At 43.1% G+C, this 22,196-nt stretch overlaps 1 protein-coding gene across 2 annotated transcripts in view; it reads right to left on the reverse strand.

Moving 5' to 3' along the window:
- The window catches only part of LOXL2 (lysyl oxidase like 2), a 66,657-nt gene that overhangs the window by 5,035 nt on the left and 39,426 nt on the right, over positions 1 to 22,196 (reverse strand). For both annotated transcript variants that reach the window (XM_077262821.1, XM_077262823.1), the window contains 9 exons: positions 15,955 to 16,166; positions 14,746 to 14,968; positions 9,489 to 9,672; positions 9,249 to 9,400; positions 8,445 to 8,612; positions 7,706 to 7,871; positions 7,388 to 7,631; positions 3,066 to 3,181; positions 2,422 to 2,558 (listed from right to left, as the gene is read on the reverse strand). In XM_077262821.1, the coding sequence (XP_077118936.1) occupies positions 2,422 to 2,558; positions 3,066 to 3,181; positions 7,388 to 7,631; positions 7,706 to 7,871; positions 8,445 to 8,612; positions 9,249 to 9,400; positions 9,489 to 9,672; positions 14,746 to 14,968; positions 15,955 to 16,166 (1,602 nt within the window). The remainder of the gene's footprint in view (positions 1 to 2,421; positions 2,559 to 3,065; positions 3,182 to 7,387; positions 7,632 to 7,705; positions 7,872 to 8,444; positions 8,613 to 9,248; positions 9,401 to 9,488; positions 9,673 to 14,745; positions 14,969 to 15,954; positions 16,167 to 22,196) is intronic.

Below are 22,196 nucleotides of genomic sequence, written 5' to 3' on the forward strand. Positions count from 1 at the left end.
TCCCGAGTCTCCCCCCTGTACAGCTCCTCTATACACAGTATAATGCTCTCTTATACACAGTATAATGCCTCCTCACTGTATAGTACCACCCACACATTATACTGACCCCTTGGTAGCCTGCAAATTGTTTGATGGCTCCAACACTGTATGATGGCCCCTTTACTGTAATCCCCACACTGTATGATGCCCCGCTAGATAGCCTCCATATAGTATAATGCACCAGATCGTCGTCAATATAGTATAATGCACCAGATAGTCCTCAGTATAGTATAATGCACTCCCCATAGGCCTACTCTATATTGTATAATGCACCCCCCCCATAGGCAGACTCTATACTGTCTAATGCATCCCCCATAGGCAGACTATAGCACAAGGCAAAACCCATAGGCAGACTGTAGTATAAAGCAGCACCCCCATAGGCAGATCCTGTACTATAAGGCAGCACCCCCATAGGCAGACCCTGTAGTATAAGGCAGCAACCCTATAGGCAGACCCTGTAGTATTAGGCAACTCCCCATAAAAAATAATAGTCACCTCTCTTCTTCCTGGTTCCTGCGCTGCTCTGAGCACCCGCTCATCTCCTGACGGCAGACGCCGGGAAGTGACATCATTGCGCCCGCTGTCAGCGTCGCTGACGTCAAAGCGCAGTGCTCCTTCCCTCATCATTGCAGTCAGCTAAATGCCGCTACAGCTGACCTTGCGATGACAGGCCGGGGGCCCACTGCTGGCACTGGGCCCCCCCCCACCTGCTCAGGGGCCCCAAAGTGGCCGGGCGGCAGAGCAGGGAGATCGATTCTCCCTGCTCTGCCGCCTAATGTAACTATCGGCGCGCTGCGCACCCGCACCCTCTGTCCCCCCGGTAGCTACGCTACTGGCTGTAAGCCATAATCATCAACATTAACAGAAATAAACACTTCAAATAGATCACTCTGTAATGACTCTATATAATATAAAAGTTTATTGGCTGAAGAGCTCACAGTCTATTGAACGTCCCTCTCAGCTGATTCTTAATAAATTACTAAATCATGAAAAGAAGAAAAAAACTGTAAGGAAAGTTCCAAGACATCTTCAACATGAGTAATACTTTTCCTGACTACAGTATGACATCCAGCTGCGTCTCTTGGTCACTTTCCAAGATTCTATTTTTTTTCCTTGTTGGTGAAGTAGCTAAATTCCAACTGATAAACACTCTTCTCCTCGTCACATTTTCTGTCCACGTTTCAAGGATGAAATGCAGGAAGTAGTTATAAGATATTGCTGAATCGGGATTCGGGAACATATGGGTGACGGCGGCATTACAGGGTGGGATATGTTAGCACGCTGTTGTGGTATTATCGTGTAATGATTGTGTTACATTGTAATGCTGAGTTGGCACCAGTTGTATTAAAACATTTGCACTGCCCCGGTGCAGCATCCAGTCCCTTCCTCTGTGGTAAGCAGATCAGGGTTGTTTTCACTTCTGCAGTCCATCTCTTGAGCGCCTTTTGTGCCCCATGGCGTCGCGAGAGACCTAGTCAGTAGGGCTCGCCAAATGTCCTGACGTAAGCCGAGGCTGCTGGGCACAGAAGGGACGGCTGCCTTGGTCTGGACACCCGACAGACTGACGGACAAGGACAGTGCGAATTTGACAATGTTAATGCTGAGTGTAGATTTACATGCCTGGCTGAGACATACAAGTGAACCATCTATCCTAAAAGTTTCTATGGGTAGGCTTTGGGATGTTGCCAATCAAAAATCAGTGACTAGGAGCACCCATTGGCCTCCCAGGCCCAGAATGAGCAGAGGATTACATCGCTTCACGTTATGCTAAAGGCACCGATTCATCATTTTTGTCTAGTTTTTTTTTAATATAATTTGATCTTAGTAGCTTTAGTATATGCGCCTCATTCTAAGATATTCTAAGATTTATGATAAGACTTAGAAATGGTGCAAATCTTTTTAATTTTGCTTATTCAAATACACAAATAGCAACTTTAATCAAATTTTGCATTCTTACTCTAGTCCCTGCCTGGACTGAAGTTTCTGGCACAACTTTGGTATATTTTTAAGACAACTTAGACTTTTAAAAACAAAAATGAGCTTTTTTTAAAAAAAAAAATTTTTGCTCCACATTTATGAACCATTTTGCACAATTTGGTACAAAAAACATCATTGAATGGCACAAGGCAAAAAAAGTGACTTCAATAAATTGCAAATGATGAATTGAGTCTCAATGATAGATTGGAGCCTGTATCAATTCCCTCAAAACTATAAATCAGTCTGCTCCTCTCCACCTGCTTTATACGTTTTCCCTTTGGGCTGCATTTTCCCTTTGCGCTAATGTCAATGCCAACAAAAATGATACATCCATATGGGACTACAAATGGAGAGTATTAGTTTCTAAAATATGACGCCTTGAAGGAGTTGTAGTGTGGAACTTACCTGGAAGAAGTAGTCTCCAGGAGCCACGTCTGTGATATCTATCCACTGACAGTCAATGTCATGTCTGTAGACGTCCCAGCAGCCAACGCTGATGCCTTGTTCTCCAAAATTAGCGCACACATATTGCTTTTGCGTATCTGAAAAGACAAGGGAGGGAAGAGATGAGCTTGAGTGACAAGAGAGAGTGGAGATGTGATCTCTGGGAGACACAAAGACCTAGCTGAGGTCTGCTCCACACAGAAGAAGAGAAGAATCCTAGCCAGAAGACTTTTTTTCCAAGGGGTATGTTGACATTGGGGCCCCAACTCCTCAAGATCAGCGTTTTTCACACTGGTCTTGATGAGAGACGTGGTAGTGTGCAAGGTGCCACAGTCTTTTTTGCCCAAACTCTCCAAATTTTCCACAAAAACGTGGTGTTTCTCTCCAAAAACACAGGATGTGTGCACACCATGTCTTTTTGTTGAGTTTTTGGAGCATAAACTGAGCTGAACCTCGACATCTGATTTTCTACTCCAAAAACTCAGCGAAAAGACTGTGTGCCTATATCCTAACATAAGTTTTTCTTCTTTTCTTTGCTTAGAACGGTTTGTTGGAAAAAAAAAAAAGGTCCTTTTAGAAATTGGCCACATAAATGAAGTGTGTACCTGCTTCACATTCTGAGTCCTCCAGACAGAAGCTGGCCTTGTGTCCCTCAGCAATCTTGGTCCCATTCAAGCTCAGTAGGTCGTAGTGAGTGAAAACTTCCATGCTGTGATAATGGCTGCAAGAAGAAAATCATAAAGTCATGAATCTATCATTGTTATTATATTATGCTAGAGCAGGTAATTATTATGTAGACCAGAGAAATTCAGGTTAAAAAATATATATATATTAGCTCTGTGATCTGGAGGTCTGGAGGGGGAAATTGTGGAATACAAGTGAGAATATCTGCAGTGTTCCAAAAACGTATCTGTATCTGTCCGCTTTCTGTGGACAAGATGAAAGCACAAGTTGCAAAAGAAATAAAAAAAATATATATATATATATATATATATATATATATATATATATATATATATATATATATATATAATAAAAAAAACCTTGGACCTGTTGTGATGAAAAAAGAAAAGCAAAATGCTGACACTAATTTACATTTTACCTCCATCTTTCCTGCTCCTATAAGACATCTAAGAGCCTCTCTGTAATAAACACATCAGGACCTCATAAAATGCAAGAAAGGGACCATATGGCCTAACATGTTACATATGGAAAAACTGAAAAGAAGCCGCCATTGCACTAATGAAAGCTGCACTGGGAGATCAGCACATGTTTATAGAGGATAGAGATTTTGGGGTGTTGGGCAGATGAGAAGCCTTTGGTGACGTCTTAGGATGTTCAGGAGTATCGGCGGAGATTTCTGTATTTGTGATAAGTGCAGTTTACTATTTTGCTTTTCTTTGTATAATATCTGAAGTAGCCTATATCCAGCTCTTGTGTAACTTGCTATTACTCACTTACCTTCAGTTTAGCTATTCCTAGATGTCAAAGTCCAATTGTGACCCAAGTCTTAACGAGATATATCGGGGTCTTCACTTCCCTTAATAAGCATCTTACAGATACATTCCTACCACAATATTATTAGGAAAAGGGGGGAAACGTAAAACACCATGTGCATGCTGCCAGAACGCCGTGTCTACTGCCTCACCAATGGAGTCTCTTCTCAACTACTGTTGGTGACTGCTAATGATCGGAACAACCCGTGACCACACAGGGTCATGCGGAGGAGAAAGAACATGAATGTACGAGACCTCAGGTGGAAAAGAGGGACTGCTGAGGATTAAACCTCGTAGCCAAACAAGCTCATCTATTGGTTACATGTAGAGCTCTGAAAATAAATCAAAGACCCTAAGAAAATAGGAATATTGTGCATCTGTGTTTTGTGCTGGGATGAACCTGTATCCAATAGCTAGGAATGGTTGGTGGAGGAGGGATAACTATTTTTGTAACTGGCACGTCCCATCCTTAGCTACGATTGTATAAAACCTCTGCTGTGACTGATCTGAAAAAAACCCACACTAGGTATACATTAGAACTTTCTTAAAGGGAATCGGTCAGCATGTTTTTACATACAGAAGTAGTGGTGCGGCTGTATAGGCACTTGTTCCCCAATAAAAATTATGCCTTTTTTTTTTTTTTTTTATAAGATCTGATATGCCAGTCATGAGAAATCTAGCCTGAAAATTCCTTTACAAATTAGGCAGGAAGTTCTCTGGGGGCGTGTCATTACGTTTGGAAGAAGCCTTCTAATTGTACTGACACGCCCCCAGCCTGATTTGCATATAACTTGTACATTAGATTTCTCATGACTGGCACACCAGTTCTCTACAAAAAAGGTCTCACTTTTATTGGCGGACAAGCACCTAACCAGCCAAATCACTATTTTCACATGTTAAAATGTCCTGAGAGGTTCCCTTTAATATGTACAGCAGTGATAGCAAAAGATTGGGAGCAGTATGAGGAGCTTATACAGATACTTATCACGTACATAATGTGTAAGAGGCCGCCCGAGGGCAGGGAATATACAGAGAATGGGGGGTAAAGTATGCTGAATGCTTGATATGATCACTAGAGATAAAATGGAGCTTGGCTGTGATATGAGAAATGTTAATCTTATATTGATTTTTTCTTGTAAACCGTGGTGACCATTATGGAGATACATTAGGACTGGCCATAGTAGCTCTTTTTGAGTTTTTCTATTGAGGATCCTACTCTGCCGCTTTGACTCATGTAAAACAGCCTAAGTCAGTCAGTATCCGTGTTCTTCATGGAAACAACATGTACCCATTATAGTCTATGGGTCTGTTCACATGTTTTTTTTTTTTCACGGACCAGTTGTCCATGCAAAACACTTAATGATGTGGCCATTTTTTTCCAGTATCATGAATGAAAAGTGCCAGTACAAGTTCGTGAAAAACACGTACAGCACAAGCATCATTGTACAACCCGAGTGCTTTCTTATCATTGCAAAGTATGGCAGAAGCTTTGTCATTTAATTACTTATTTATACATTACTTGAAAAATGCTGACTTGTGAATGAGGCCTTAGCATGTCATATATTTTGGCCTACAAATTGGAATCTGCAGGGATCTTTTTAATGGTCTCGGTTCAGTTGGTAAAGGAATCCATGAACATCAGATCAAAGTTGGCCAATTTCGACCAAAACGATCGATTAGTCATTTCGAAAGACTTTCTCCCAACAAACGTAGGGCATATTGGATGTTTTTGGCAAATGATTAGCACTGGCTGCATCTTGAGCTAAAAAAAAGTCTGTGATGTATTTCGTACCATCGATGAACGGATCGTTCATTGGCTCATTTTCATTTTGCAGCTGCCACCAAAACTCCTCCCTTTTAAATCCTGACGTCAGATCATGAAAACAATCTCGTCCTTGGCTCAGTCATGTGTTTTTTTTGTTTTTTTTTGTTGGTACCCTTGTACTACTTTTATAAAAAAAAAAAAAAAATTGTTATTCCGTCGTGATATATTTGATTCTTTTCGTGCAGCAGACTTGATTACTTCCAGGAACGTGATCACCTAGATGATATCTTCTTGTCTGGCAGCTATTTAATGTACTGCTCTCTCTATTATGGGGTCAATCAAGGTAAGGAGAGTTTATTTTATGCCCCCCAGCACTGACACCTGCATTTTTCAACCCCTTTAGCACAGCATGTTCTGTACGATCTCCTGCCTGCCCTCGAAATAATCTCTGACTATTGATCTCGTGCCTTTACGGCCCAGAGCCACAACACACAGATTCCTCCTTCCCACCTCATTCCACCTGGGCCATGGCTGTACCTTCCACTAAACCATAGTTATGTCGCCACCCCACCCGGTGCCAGGAACACAAGCTGCTCTTTCTTCGGATGCCGTATTCCTCGCCTTTGGCTCTTTTTGGCATTTATAATTTAGGGGTGGGATGTACTGAGGCGCAGCCCGACCTGAGTGCACCTTAGTACTATATTTAAGACTTTGGCTTTCATCTGTTTGGAAATTCTCCATTTAGAGCCACTAATCTAATTCCGATCAATAGTAAATAACAGCAAGAAAAAGCACCAGGTTCATGAGAGTGGAAAAGGGAAAGGGAAAAGTTCCAGGTCGAAATATGTTTATTTTAAGAGGGAAATAAGGTTTATTTTTGTAATAGGTCAGCTCAGCGGTCTGAGTGTTTACTGGAACATTTCTGGACTTAGAACCTAAGAAGAAAGTAAAAATGACTGAATGGGAAGTAGGAAGGTCACATTGGAAATTCCATCCATGACTGGCATGGTCGTATTTCTACATTGGTTTTGAAGGAAAATAAAAAGTTAAATACTTTGATCAAGAAAGTCACCATTTAAAGTGGTATTCCCATCTTCTATATTTATGTCAAAGCCACTACAGATGAGCAAAAGATTTTTAGGAAGTAGCTGTCAAACCAGATCTCTACGAACCGCCACTTACCTGTCTGCATCCCTGGCTCCTCTTCTGTTTAATAGGCCTGGCCTGATGTAATCGTTGGTGATCGATGCACAAATTTCATCACGCTGGGCCTACTAATCCGAAGAGGCACCAGATAAGGCTGGCAGGTAGGAGAAGATTCGCAGGGCTCTAGTCCAGCGGCCATGGACAACCAACATGTTGTTGGACCAGAATCCTGCAAATCTTTTTTCCTCATGTTAATTATCCACAGAATATGGCGTAATGTATAGTGCATCAAAGGTAAACCCACCTATCTTGATATTGGGGCCCTACCACATCTGTGTAAGTGGAGAGGTTGTCCGAATTCCTATAAAAATGAATAGGAATTCCGACCATCTCTCCACTGACAATGGCATATTTCGAGCCCCTGTTGTTGAGCTAGATGCCTTTCCCATTGGTGGGATATGCATCAACTACACATTTATACAAGATGGGAAAACCCATATTGTCCTCCTCAGTCACTTACCGGTGGCATTCGTGCCATACCCATGCATGGCGGCCAGTCTTGGGTCTGAAATCTGCTTGTCCATTGTTATGTATCTGAGAGCTAAATCGTAAGAGGCGGCGGTATCCTGTGGTGTAGCTGGTGCGGTCGGCTGTGGAGGAGAGGCAACGCTCTTCATGTGCACATTGAAGCATGAACATGGGTCTGTCCTCCAGGTATGTTGTCTGCTCAACTAGTGGGGCATTTAAGACCAGATCTGAGGCAGCTGCGGGAAGGAATAGTAGTGTCAGATTGGTGACCTCCAGCTACATCATGTGTGTACAGTTACTGAATACCTACTTTCGGCACAAGACACTCCAGCTGCAAAACGTCCTCCACCTTTGGGACAGTTGATGTTGGGTCCGTCGTGTCTGCAATGTGCCAGAGACATCTCTGTGCCTGAACATTTTACTCCGCTCATGATGACGTCATCTGCAGTGACATCTCCCTGCCAGTACCATGTTTCCTGGAGAGATATGCATCTTGTCAGATTGGATCTAAGAAGGTTTTTCCTTTGTTACTGAAGAACCCACCACCTACTAGTGCAACCTCTGTCTTCACCGGCTTCAGTAGTAAACTAGTAATATTGGTTAGGAAACCACTAAAATATTAGGGTTCTTATATTAAACCACCATATTACTTGCTATATCTAGAGAAAAGATGGACCTCTGAAAAGGACTTGATGGATGACTGCGACATTTCTGGGTCACCAGAATGGGATTCTGGCACTAAGTCGCCAGAGACTGGGCACCAGCATTGCTTGTTTACCCACTGTAAGTAGGCAAGGCATGGAAAATGGAAAGTAAAATATTAGTTGGCACAAAAAGTAGCCTGGAAATTCATCAGGAACCATGAATATCCTTGAGGCATGAAGCCAACATGAGGGTGACAGTGCATGAAAAGTCAATTACATAATTAGCTGTAATAATTACAAGTCAAACCAGTTACATAAGTGATGGCGTACCATTACCCAAAATAGACTAGAAGAAAAACAGCAGTGGCATCAGTAAACCGTGTAGGGTTCATGTTCAGTGCTTACCTGAAACGCGTGGCTGGCGAAACCCAATCCGAGCTGCCTGCACACAATCATGGCCTCCATGGTACCCCAGTTGTCACTGCACACAGTTCCCCATTGCAGGGTGCCGTTACGGTCCATCAGCACCTCAACCCGTCCCTCTGAGGGGTTACGACCGCCATTGAGCCGGACCTGTGTAGAAGCACAAACACTCTAGTGTTATAGCGAACATTAAAACACATGGATTGGCAATAATATACAGTAAGCGTTGTTTGAATTTTTATTTCATGAAGCAATAATACAGATGAAAATAAGCAACTTTGCTATATATCTCAGAGAAATTTGCTTCTTCTTCCTCCTGGATTCATCTTTACTAACAATTCATGGGTAAAATCTGACAGATGTTTACATTACTGAGAAAGGAGATGACATTTGGTGCTTGTAAAGTTCTATGGAGAAGGGAGGAGCTAGAGGAACGCACAGACATTCCGCAGCAAGTTCTCCTGAACGACAGTTACATTTCTCCATAGAACTTTATAAGCACCAACTGTCATCTCCTATCTCAGTAATGGGAAAGTCTGTAGTCACTGAAGACAGATTTTACCCTTGAATTCAGAATGATCAATCCACCATCCAATAAGATGTATTACAAAGTTCCTATTTTCACGTGAAATGTTGATTTATTGAAAAAAAAAAATAAAACTACGGCTACTCCTTAAGCTTGCCCTCTAATTGAAAAAAAATAATGATGGCTTTTCTACAAAGGGACCCTCACTAATGTAAAATCCTATAGAAGCAGTTGATTTCAACATTTCTTCTTTATCTCACCTGGTTCTGAAATCCCATGGCCGGTATGTTGCACCTCACGGCAGCGTCCTCCTCGTGGTTGCACCCTATGGAGTGGGTGTTAAATTTGCAGTCTATAATTGACTTTTCAAAACCAGTGCACTGGATCTCACTCATATGGATGTGGCCCATTCCTAAGAAGAGACATACGGTAGCATGAGTGACTTTGCATCCTTCCATCATCCAGTAGTTCATATATCTCTGCTTCCGTTCTTTTATTACCTTGCCCCAGCTGTGCTCCCACCAAGGCCTCTTTGGCACTTCCAAACCCAAGTTCCCGACAGACCACACTAGCAGACACCAAGTTCCACCGATCGTCACAAATTGTTCCCCACTCATTGTTCTTCAGAACCTCCACTCTTCCTTCGCCAGTATTGGCTCCGCCTCTCAGACGTACAAGTGGCTGCTATAAAACAGAGTAAAAATGACACAAAAGTGAGAAAAAAAGCAATATAAATCCCTAAGATAAGCACCGTCTCATCAAGAAGCTTACAGCATAGAGGCAAAATGTCATATCACAGCACACACCATCTGCTTCCCTCTTAAGCAAAGTTGTGTTGGATTAAGTCCCTTTTACAACCTTCCCAAGGAGCTGAAAAATTGTTACCTTCTGGTATCTTTTATGTCTCGTGTGTAACGTGGCACGGGGCGGTAGCCGTTCTCGAGGTTCTCATTTCTTATATCCTGGCACGTTACATGAAGGTGGGGGTGCTGGCTAGGTGTGTGGACTTTGTCTATGGGGGTGCAACGCCCGTGTAGCCAGCATATTACCGATGACTTTGGTAGGCCAGGACCAGATGTTAAACAATTCAATGAGTGAGACCACCAGTCAAAAATAAACTTTTTGCTAAATAATAACTTGGGAGGGATTATATACAGTAGATAGCGGGTACACAACTTTATGAACGTTTCCTTCAAAATACAGAGCATTTTCCACACACAGTCTCTATTCCCTTTTTTGTTACTCGCTTGTTCTCTTTCTCCTCTTTTTCACTTTACTTCACCCCAACCCAGTTCAGTACTACAGTCCAGTAGGCGAGAGTCCTATTCTCAACCCATGGTTCTGCATCTTCTTTCCCTTCAAGGGAACGAGGTTGCCAATATGGCCAGTACTTAGCTTCTGTGCTACTGATGCCTTGGAACTCCCGCCCAGGTCACTCTCTTCATCTCATGTTCTCAGTTCTGTCTTGGCTCGGTACCTTTATGAGTTATAAACTCTTGTCCATACTGCTAGGCGTACTTTCCCAGCACCTGTCTCCAGCCGTTCATTCTGCCTTTCAGTCACTTCTCTCCACTAAGATCTTGCTATTCTCTGTCACAGTCTCCTCTCACGTTAGGGACACCCAAATCACGTGGCTCTGCTGACTGACCAGATCTTAGGACTGCTTTTCACGCACTTTGGGCCCTATCCGACATCCTGACAATAAACTGTCTCCATCCCTTCACTCCCCCCTCCCACTCTGGGCTAGCCTCAAACTTTATCTTTCAGTACTGTTGGGCAGCACACAATACCAACATCATTAATGCATATCACAGTTCACTTTACACAACATAGAACACTATGTGGGGCCATTACACTGTAAGGAACACTATGTAGGCCATTATATAGTATTGAGCCCCATATGGGGCCATTATACTGTATGGAGCATTATGTGGTGCCATTATACTCTATGGAGCACAATGTGGGGTCATTATACATAATGAAACACTATGTGGTGCCATTATACAGTATGGAGCACTATGTGGAGTTATTATACTGCATGAAGAACTATATGGGGCCATTGTACAGTGTTGGATTATTATACTGTATGGAGCACTATGTGGGGCCATTATACTGTATGGAGTACTATGTGGCATCATACTGTATGGAGCACAATGTGGGGTCATTATACAGTATGGAGCACTATGCGGGGCCATACACAGTATGTCGCACTATGTGAGGCTATTATACAGTGTAGCGCACTATGTGAGGCTATTATACTGTATGGAGCACTATGTGGGGTCATTATACAGCATGGAGCACTATGTGGGGTCATTATACAGTATGGAGCACTATGTGGGGCCATTATACAGTATGGTGCACTATGTGACGCTATTATACAGTATTGAGCTCTATATGGGGCCATTATACTGTATGGAGCATTATGTGGTGTCGTTATACAGTATGGAACACTATGTGGAGTCATTATACTGTATGAAGCACTATGTGGGGCCACTGTACAGTGTGGGGTCATTATACTGTATGAAGCACTATGTGGGCTCATTATACAGTATGGAGCACTATCTGGGGCCATTATACAGTATGGTGCACTATGTGACGCTATTATACAGTATGGAGCACTATGTGGGGCCTTTATACTGTAAGGAACACTATGTGGACCATTATACAGTATTGAGCTCTATATGGGGCCATTATACTGTATGGAGCATTATGTGGTGTCGTTATACAGTATGGAACACTATGTGGAGTCATTATACTGTATGAAGCACTATGTGGGGCCACTGTACAGTGTGGGGTCATTATACTGTATGAAGCACTATGTGGGCTCATTATACAGCATGGAGCACTATGTGGGGCCATTATACAGTATGGTGCACTATGTGACGCTATTATACAGTATGGAGCACTATGTGGGGCCTTTATACTGTAAGGAACACTATGTGGACCATTATACAGTATTGAGCTCTATATGGGGCCATTATACTGTATGGAGCATTATGTGGTGTCGTTATACAGTATGGAACACTATGTGGAGTCATTATACTGTATGAAGCACTATGTGGGGCCACTGTACAGTGTGGGGTCATTATACTGTATGAAGCACTATGTGGGCTCATTATACAGTATGGAGCACTATCTGGGGCCCTTATACAGTATGGAGCACTATGTGAAGCTATTATACAGTATGGAGCACTATGTGGGGCCCGTTGTACTGTATGGAGCACTATGTGGGGGCAATTATACTGTATGGAGGACTATGTGGGACCAATTATACTGTATGGAGCACTATGTGGGGCCCCTTTCACTGTTTGGAGCACTATGTGGGGCCATTATACTGTATAGAGGACTACAGTGGGGAAAAAAGTACTTAGTCAGCCACCAATTGTGCAAGTTCTCCCACTTAAAATGATGAGAGAGGCCTGTAATTGACATCATAGGTAGACGACAACTAAGAGAGTCAAAATTGAGAAAACAAATCCAGAAAATCACCTTGTCTGATTTAGAAAGATTTATTTTGCATATCATGTTGGAAAATAAGTATTTGGTCATCTAAAAACATGCAAGATTTCTGGCTCTCACAGACCTGTAACTTCTTCTTTAAGAGGCTCCTCTGTCCTCCCCTCGTTACCTGTATTAATGGCACCTGTTTGAACTTGTTATCAGTATAAAAGACACTTGTCCACAATCTCCAAAAGTCACACTCCAAACTCCACTATGGTGAAGACAAAAGAGCTGGCGAAGGACACCAGAAACAAAATTGTAGCCCTGCACCAGGCTGGGAAGACTGAATCTGCAATAGGCAAGCAGCTTTGTGTGATGAAATCAACTGTGGGAGCAATAATAAGAAAATGGAAGACATACAAGACCACTGATAATCTCCCTCGATCTGGGGTTCCACACAAGATCTCACCCCGTGGGGTCAAAATGATCACAAGAACGGTGATCAAAAATCCCAGAACCACACAGGTGGACCTAGTGAATGACCTGCATACAGCTGGGACCACCGTAACAAAGGCTACCATCAGTAACACACTACGTCGCCAGGGACTCAGATCCTGCAGTGCCAGACGTGTCCCCCTGCTTAAGCCAGTACATGTCCGAGCCCGTCTGAAGTTTGCTAGAGAGCATTTGAATTATCCAGAAGAGTATTGAGAGAATGTAATATGGTCTGATGAAACCAAAGTAGAACTGTTTGGTAGAAACAAAACTCGTCGTGTTTGGAGGAGACAGAATGCTAAGTTGCATCCAAAGAAGACCATACCTACTGTAAAGCATGGGGATGGCAACATCATTTCTTTTGCTTCTCTGCAAAGAGACCAGGATGACTTATCCGTGTACATGAAAGAATGAATGGGGCCATGTATCGTGAGATTTTGAATGCAAACCTCCTTCCATCAGCAAGGGCATTGAAGATGAAATGTGGATGGGTCTTTCAGCATGAGAATGATCCCAAGTACACCGCCAGGACAATGAAGGAGTGGCTTCATAAGAAGCACATGAAGGTCCTGGAGTGGCCTAGCCAGTCTCCAGATCTCAACCCCATAGAAAACCTTAGGATTGAGTTGAAAGTCCGTGTTACCCAGCGACAGGCCCAAAACATCACTGCTCTAGAGGAGATCTGCATGGAGAAATGGTCCAACATACCACCAACAGTGTGTGCCAGCCTTGTGAAGACTTACAGAAAACGTTTGATCTGTCATTGCCAACAAAAGATATATAACAAAATATTGACATGAACTTTTGATAATGACCAAATACTTATTTTCCACCATAATTTGCAAAAGAAATCTTGCCAAATCAGACAAGGTGATTTTCTGGATTTAGTTTCTCATTTTGAATCTCATAGTTGTGGTCTACCTATGATGTCGATTGAAGGCCTCTCTCATCTTTTTAAGTGGGAGAACTTGCACAATTGGTGGCTAAGTACTTGTTTTCCCCACTGTATGTGGGGCCCAGTGCACTGTATGAAGGACTATGTGGAGCTATTATACTGTATGGAGGGCTTTTTGTGCCCATTATACTATATGGAGGGCTATGTGGGGAGTATAGTTGGAGAATCATACTGTGATGGGGCCACCTTTCTTTGTTGGGGGAATTGATGGAGGAGGGGGTACAGTAGGGTCATCATACTGTGCGGGACAATTTTACTTTTGAATAAAAATCCCCTTCATTCTCAAGAACAGACCTTCACTGCAATCGGTGGCTAGTATCTTAGGCTTAAAGTGCAGCGCTTACAAGCTCTTTGCTATAGACTGTATAGCACGCTAATGTAGAAGTTGTTTTTCTAAACTAAAACCTCAGTAGTCAGGTTGAATTGCCGTGTTAGCACTTTGCGATAAATAAGTGAGTTTTGGATTGCAGTTTGGGCACTCGGTCGCTAAAAGGTTCGCCATCACTGGTCTATGCAATGTGTAAATAAAGTTTTGTCAAAGCCAAATACCAGGAAGTGTCACACACAGAGCAGCTTTATTTAAAGCATGACACACCAAAAAGAGACAAAAAAAAACGTAGTTTCAAAAACGTGATAAAAACACACATAAAAAAAGGAATTAAGAACGCAACTAAAAAACAACAAGTAATCAAATTTAGCCAAAAGGTACAGAAATGTGTCAGAAAATCTGTAACATCTAAAAGTCACCAAATACTCTGTAGGAAGCTAGACTAAGAGTTTCAGGACAGATAACAACATTTTTAGGTTTTGGTTATAATCCATGGACACAATCTATTTCAATCATTTGTGACGTAACCCAGTTGTACCTCTTGACGAAATGCTTTGCGGAAGCCGTTGATTGGACTCGGGGCGAAGGCTCTTCCAGGGGTACAGCTAACGACAGCAGGAGCGCCATTCAAGCACGTCTGGTTAGAGGTGGTATCAGCGGTCAGGAATCCCCCCACACTGCAGGTGGAGATGTGCGCCTCATTTCCGGTGCAGTTAGCTGAGAACTGCCAATAACTGTGTTTCTTGCGAGTCGCAAACATTCTGGAGAAAGATGTAGTTTAGTTAGTGAAAGGACAACCAATACATTAGGCTCAGAATAAACAGGAGGCAGAACACCGCTAATCTCGACCATGTTTTCAGAGATGGATGCTGCAGATCCAGTTGTGAACAACAGATGGCGTTAAGAAGATCTATTACCTTCTAATGGGTGTTTGTAGGCTTTTCTTGGTCAGTATCAAGACGGACATATCATATTCATTGGTCTAACCAGAGCTACCGAACAGGGACACAGGAGGTAAGGGGTAGGGATGGCCGGACGTGTGGATCATCAGCTTCATCAGATTAGACCAAACTTTTGTCCAAAGTTCGGTTTAGGTACTAGAGCTCTACCTGAACTTGAACCTGGACCTCATAAAGGTCAATGGGGACCAAAACTTTGGTGCTGTAAAATGATTGTAGTAGCGGCTAGAGATCTCTCTCTCTCGCTCTGCTCTCCTGGAACTCCAAACACTAAAATGGACTCCTGGGAGAAGTCCATGTTCAGAGGTCAGCACCGGACACAAGGTGTCCAGTGTGATCCCGAACTTAACAGTTCGGGTTCGCTCATCTCTAGTAAGGGGGCAACATCCAGGTCCAAAGCAGGTGGAATTATGCATTATGGTAAGCTAATGGACTGTAAAGGGCCCATATATTGTTCTTGCACAGGGGCCTCTTCTGTCTGTGTCCTCCACTGATCAGGATATGTTACACCCAAGGGTTTATCCATGAGGAACATAAGGCAAATCCACCGGGAAATACAACAAAAATAGCATGCGTATTTGGGGCATGATTCAATGCGGATTGAACTCCCCTACAATGGAAGGAGAAAGTTCGCCTTTGAGAATCAGAAGGTCAATTTCCGTATGGAAATCTCATTCAGTTACTCTAACCCCCTGCAGAGTTCTGCAGTTTTTCCGTCCCATATAGACTAGAATCGTCCTCACATTTACGTTCCTAAATAACACTTTTTGTGAGGATAGCCCACTTACTTGTACACCTTCTGGTTATACTTTCTCTCTCCGGGGAAGCCGAACATGCCACATATCACTCTGCTGTTCTTCTGGGTCCACATGGTATCACACACCTGCTTCCAGGTGCCATCTACCTTGACTTCTACATAGCCCTCTGTCACAGGGATACGTTTTCGATATGTGGCCAGGATTGCGCGGATACGCACATCTTCAACCTGGATATGTAGCTCCTAGTATGAAAGAAATACGTAATAAGAAACTGACCTGGGAATTAGATTCTCATTAGCCTTATGCAAACTAGGCAGTACGTGTATTGGGGGAGTATCAATGTAAACGCATGGACACTCCAAAACTGGAACAGCCGCATCAAAAATTTACAAAAATTTCAGAAATTTTCAGATATCTAAGGCACATAACATATAAAATCACTATGCAAACTTTTGTTCATTAGGTCCTTACATTTTGGAGTATGTCCCTTTTTTTAATAAACCTACTTGGGGCTTATAAATGACTCGCCTTACACCAGAAAAATACTAATTAGTGAGAAATTACTAAGAAAATATGATGCACAAAGCGCTTCAAATAAAGTGAAATTTCTCCACATGATCTGGAACTGAACCAGAATATAAAAAATGCAAATGCATTTTTAGTAATTGCACAATTTTCCCAACAAAATTATTATTTTTTTAATTTTCGGAATGGTTCTGTGGAAATAAGATGACCCCGTCACTGTGTGATCCCAGCAATCACCTGTAATCTGGCAGCAAGTGATCATATTCTCTGCAGGGCCTCCACAGGGTTAATGAAAGGTTTATCCCCATCTTCATAGATGCATATTGTCAGGTAAGGCTTGTAAAAAAAACGATTTTGCAATTTACTGCTTATTAAAATTTTGCAGTCGTTCTTGAGATGTTACCACTTTTATTAACAGCTCGTTTCCTAGGAGACCGACCAACACTGCTGTCTAGATTGTCTAGATTGTAAGCACAATGATGATTGGGAGATAACAGGTCGCTCTAGGAATCCTGGCAAGCTTCAAAGAAGTGCTTACAAGCTCACTATTGGAGATCTTGTAAGCACTACGCATGTTCTATTGTCTAGCAGCAGTGGTCGGTTTCCAAGGCAATAAGCTGTAAACCAAAGAAAACTGTTAATAGCTCAACCACGGATGAAAATTTTAATAAGCAGTAAATTACAAAATTGTTTGTATTCGCAAGCACTATCTAACAATATACCCATTTATGAAGAGGGGAATAACCCTTTAAGCATGATACCCTAATCAATAGGGTGTCTGTGCAAGATACAGATGCCCGGTCCTCCAGAAATAGGAGGACCCCACAATAAACTGATACAAAATACAGTGTCCTTAATGAGCAGATATATAACATACCCCTGAGTCTGGGATCATTAGATAGAGTATTCTGTATGATGGGGTACTGAATGTGGCCTGTACGGTGTAGTCTTTCATAAATGTATTTCTAGGTTTATGAGTTATTAGATTAGTATTCACTAATAGTAAGATAAATATGAGATGAACCACTTTGGGATTGCCATTGTAAGGAGTGTTAGCTCAGCAGTCTAGCCAAGTGTCCGGGATAACAGTGCTCTGTTATAGCCATCTACACCCCCAGAGTGAGTCACAGTCAGCGCTCTGCTCTACGTGACCACAGCAGAATGAAGGGGGAGGCCCGCTCCTATAGGGGGTGTCTGCCAGATGTAGTTTTAACCCCACAGGGCCCGTTTAGACACACACACATATTGTATTTTATAGACGTCTCTTTCCATTATGAAAAGAACTATTTATAACTGGACATAAATCAAGAAATGTCTAAATGCCTATATATAGTGGGTACTAGGGTTGAGCGACTTTTGCTCTTTTAGGATCGAGTCGGGTTTCGTGAAACCCGACCTTCTCGAAAGTCGGATCGCGTGAAATCGGACGATTCTAGTCAAAAGTCGGGTTTCGGATCGGAACACGAAACCCAATGCAAGTCAATGGGAAATATTTTTTACATTTACTTAATTCATTCTCTCTCTCTCTCTCTCCTCCGTGCAAAGCATATGTTGTGTTTGAGTGCGGAAATCACTGCATCCCAAACGGTAAAATGGCTCTATGATGCCGCAGAAACCTATGTCATCACGCTGCCCACACTCCTTCATTGGCTGAAAAAATGGCGGGGAAGGCGTCATACAAAACGCGACTTTGGCGCCAAGATCGCCGACCATGTGGCCGATCCCACGCTGGGGTCGGGTCGGGTTTCACGAAACCCGACTTGCCCAAAAGTCGGCGACTTTTGAAAATGAACGATCCGTTTTGCTCAACCCTAGTGGGTACGGAAAGTATTCAGACCCCTTAAAATTTTTCCCTCTTTGTTTCATTGCAGTTATTTGGTAAAGTCAAAAAAGTTAATTTTTTCTCATTAATGTACACTCTGCACCCCATCTTGACTGAAAAAAAACCCAGAAATGTAGAAATGTTTGCAACTTTATTAAAAAAGAAAAACTGAAATATCACATGGTCATAAGTATTCAGACCCTTTGCTCAGTGTTGAGTAGAAGCACCTTTTGAGCTAGTACAGTCATGAGTCTTCTTGGGAAAGATGCAACAAGTTTTTCACACCTGGATTTGTGGATCCTCTGCCATTCTTCCTTGCAGATCCTCTCCAGTTCCATCAGGTTGGATGGTGAACGTTGGTGGACAGCCATTTTCTGGTCTCACAAGAGATGCTCAATTGGGTTTAGGTCAGGGCTCTGGCTGGGCCAGTCAAGAATGGTCAAAGAGTTGTTCTGAAGCCACTCCTTTGCTATTTTAGCTGTGTGCGTAGGGTCATTGCCTTGTTGGAAGGTGAACCTTCGGCCTAGTCTGAGGTCCAGAGCACTCTGGAAGAGGTTTTCATCCAGGATATATCTGTATTTGGCAGCATTCATGTTTCCCTCAATGGCAACCAGTCGTCCTGTTCCTGCAGCTGAAAAACACCTCCACAGCATGACGCTGCCACCACCATGTTTCACTGTTGGGATTGTATTGGGCAGGTGATGAGCAGTTTCTGGTTTTCTCCACACATACCACTTAGAATTATCACCAAAAAGGTCTATTTTCGTCTCCTCAGACCACATAATCTAATTTCTCATAGTCTGGGAGTCCTACATGTGTTTTTAGCAAACTCTTTGTGGGCTTTCATATGTCTTGCACTGAGGAGAGGCTTCTGTCGGGCCACTCTGCCATAAAGGCCTGACTGGTGGAGGGCTGCAGTGATAGTTGACTTTGTGGAACTTTCTCCCGTCTCCCTACTGCATCTCTGGAGCTCAGCCACAGTGATCTTGGGGTTCTTCTTTACCTCTTTCACCAAGGCTCTTCTCCCACGATTTCTCAGTTTGGTTGGACGGCCCGGTCTAGGAAGACTTCTGGTGGTCCCACACTTCTTCTATTTAAGGATTATGGAGGCCACTGTGCTCTTAGGAACCTTGAGTACTGCAGAAATTCTTTTGTAACCTTGGCCAGATCTGTGCCTTGCCACAATTCTGTATCTGAGCTCCTTGGCTAGTTCCTTTGACCTCACGATTCTCATTTGGTCTGACATGCTCTGTGGGCTGTGAGATCTTATATAGACAGGTGTGTGCCATTCTAAATCAAGTCCTATCAGTTTAATTAAACACAGCTAGACTCCAATGAAGGAGTAGAACCATCTCAAGGAGGATCACAAGGAAATGGACAGCATGTGACTAAAATGTGAGTGTCTAAGCAAAGGGTCTGAATACTTATGACCATGTGATACTGAATACTTTCCGTACCCACTGTACAGTATATATACTGTATGTATTAGTGATAGCTATGTGTAGGTAAATAAAGCCTGGCAAAGGTAATGTGGTCAGTATAGATTATTTGCCAGGGCCCGATAACTGCTATCTTTGCTGTCTCAATGATACAGATACCCATGCTGGGGTCTATGAGTTTCATCCTACACCTCTAAAATATATGTCTCCAATTCCACTGCATGCAGGAGCCTTGTCTGTTTTACTAAGCAGGGTAATATATGCAATACCGGGCAACTCCTGTACCCGTCTGCAACCTACAGACATGATTGACCAGAGTTTTACAACTGTCTAAATATCTCTGGTTCCAGTGGCGGACCCTCCATCTTCTGGAGATGTCGTTGAGATACCATGATAACCTAACATGACTCTCTTACATCACATTTCACAGGCTTTATAGACTGGCTCAGGCAGCAACACACTGCCTGAGTATTCAGGTAGTTAGCTTTCTCGCCGCTACTTAGTACACTGTTGGAAAGTAGACAACTCTGCTATGCTGCTGGGCTCTGCTACATCAGTAGTTTTAATCAGCTCTGCTCTTGGCTCTGCTATATGTACAAGACTTCACAGCTGTATAGTTATTGCGACTCTGCTTCATCAGTCTCCCTTCAATGAATTTCCAGCCACCCTGTGGACTGCTACTTAACTCCTCCAGTTGCCAGCCAGCCATTACTGCCTCCATTGATCCAGCCTGTCCATCCCACAGCACCAGTGTCATCTGTCTGTGCTGCTCAACATCTCATCCGAAACCGAAGCCTTCGAGAATCCACCTGACCAGGTGAGACATAACACTGAACCTGTCCTAAGGAGACAAGATGAACTTTCTGTAGAAATGCACAGAAACATCAACAGATGGGTTCACACGGAAAGCAACCCAGAGTCGGGCAAACAGGACTTATCTGCTCTGACACCATGTCTGATGGAAAAATGACTGGAGATTTGTAGAAAAACTGAGCCTAAACCTACCGCAGCACACTCCTCCAGTGTTGAGCTGTGTACACACAGTGTGCAGATTGCCTGCTATATATACCCTCGCTGAGCTGTGACCACACTCTCCGCAAACACAGCTTCTTCATGCAGAAGAGAAACTGAACTTGTGACCCAGACTCTTCGCACGACACCCAGACCAAACACTGTGGGCAGCAATACCGGGTCCAGACAGGCGGCAGCTCAGCCTGGGCAGAGAGTAAGCAGCGCCCAGGGGACATTGGCAGGGGCGCACCTAAAGCAAATCCCTCACATCATGCCAAAACTGATTGGGGACATAAGTTGGGCAATGTCAGCCGCCCATGGGTGAAGCTTTTTCTCTTTTTCTCTCTCTCTTTTTTTTGTACTGGTTTTAACTGTTTTTAGAAATTGTTACCAATAAAGTTTGTTCCTTGTTTACACATAATATTGGTGGTGTGCGGATTATGTAGTGGCTTCTTTTTCTCCTTTTTGTATGGGTGAAGCTGAAGAATCACCCTGGAGCTCCTTTATGGCTAGAATAGAAATTTTCTAAGTAACATTTTTCCTTTAGATCTCGTTCATGTCTCTGTAGGGTCAATGGATACAGACAGATCTTACAGTGAGCATTTTCTTCACCCCATTATATTGGTAAATTGATAAATAAGCAATTTTCGAATACTTTCTGGATCACAATGGCCGAGCATGAGACTGTCTCAGCAGGATGTGTATGAAGCACAGTACAGTGCTGTGCATACAGTAAGCTAGGAGCTGTGAACTGAACGCTAGGCGTGATAGTTGTTGGCAAACACTAGCCCACGCAGTGCAGCGGGGGTCCGCTCCCACCCTGTAGGCCATAGCTGAACCCGGATACCCATCGACGGCAAGGCCTGGTATATGAGGAGTTAATATAATGTATAGTAGGGCTGGTATATCAATTGCCTTTTATAGGAAGGAGGTATAATAACGATGTGCATTATTTTCCAAGGAATGTATGAGATACACACTGGGTGTGTGATGGACACCATGATGGTGATTAATGGAAAATATTACATGAGTATGTGATTAATGTCAGAGTCATCTCTGTCCACATGGGTCTTCTCATCAGTGCGACCAGTCCCTTGAGTCCAACAAATCCTCAAAGGACACCAGCCTAAATCAAGAGCATGCATAGAGGAGAGGGCATGCATCTGCTGATGGTTCTCATGCTACCATCGCGCACTTGAGGACTCTTAAGTGCGCGATCTGACGACTTAGACGGAAATCAGATAAGCATTTAATGTAGATGGGGACCTACTGATTGACCCCCGATAGACTATGTCAGAGGACTGGTCGTTGGAATACAATCACATGATCCTTTCCTTTTGTTCGGTGAGGAGATTAGCTGACCTGTCGAGCGGACATCTGTACGGGGGGAACGGCTGTCTCCTAAACGATCGCTCAGATGGCAGATCTGTCTATTGTGTATGGGCGGCATTAGGCCAACTTTCCTTGTTCTTTAT

This window comes from Ranitomeya variabilis, chromosome 5 (assembly GCF_051348905.1).
Source record: "Ranitomeya variabilis isolate aRanVar5 chromosome 5, aRanVar5.hap1, whole genome shotgun sequence".
Taxonomy (NCBI): Eukaryota; Metazoa; Chordata; class Amphibia; order Anura; family Dendrobatidae; genus Ranitomeya; species Ranitomeya variabilis.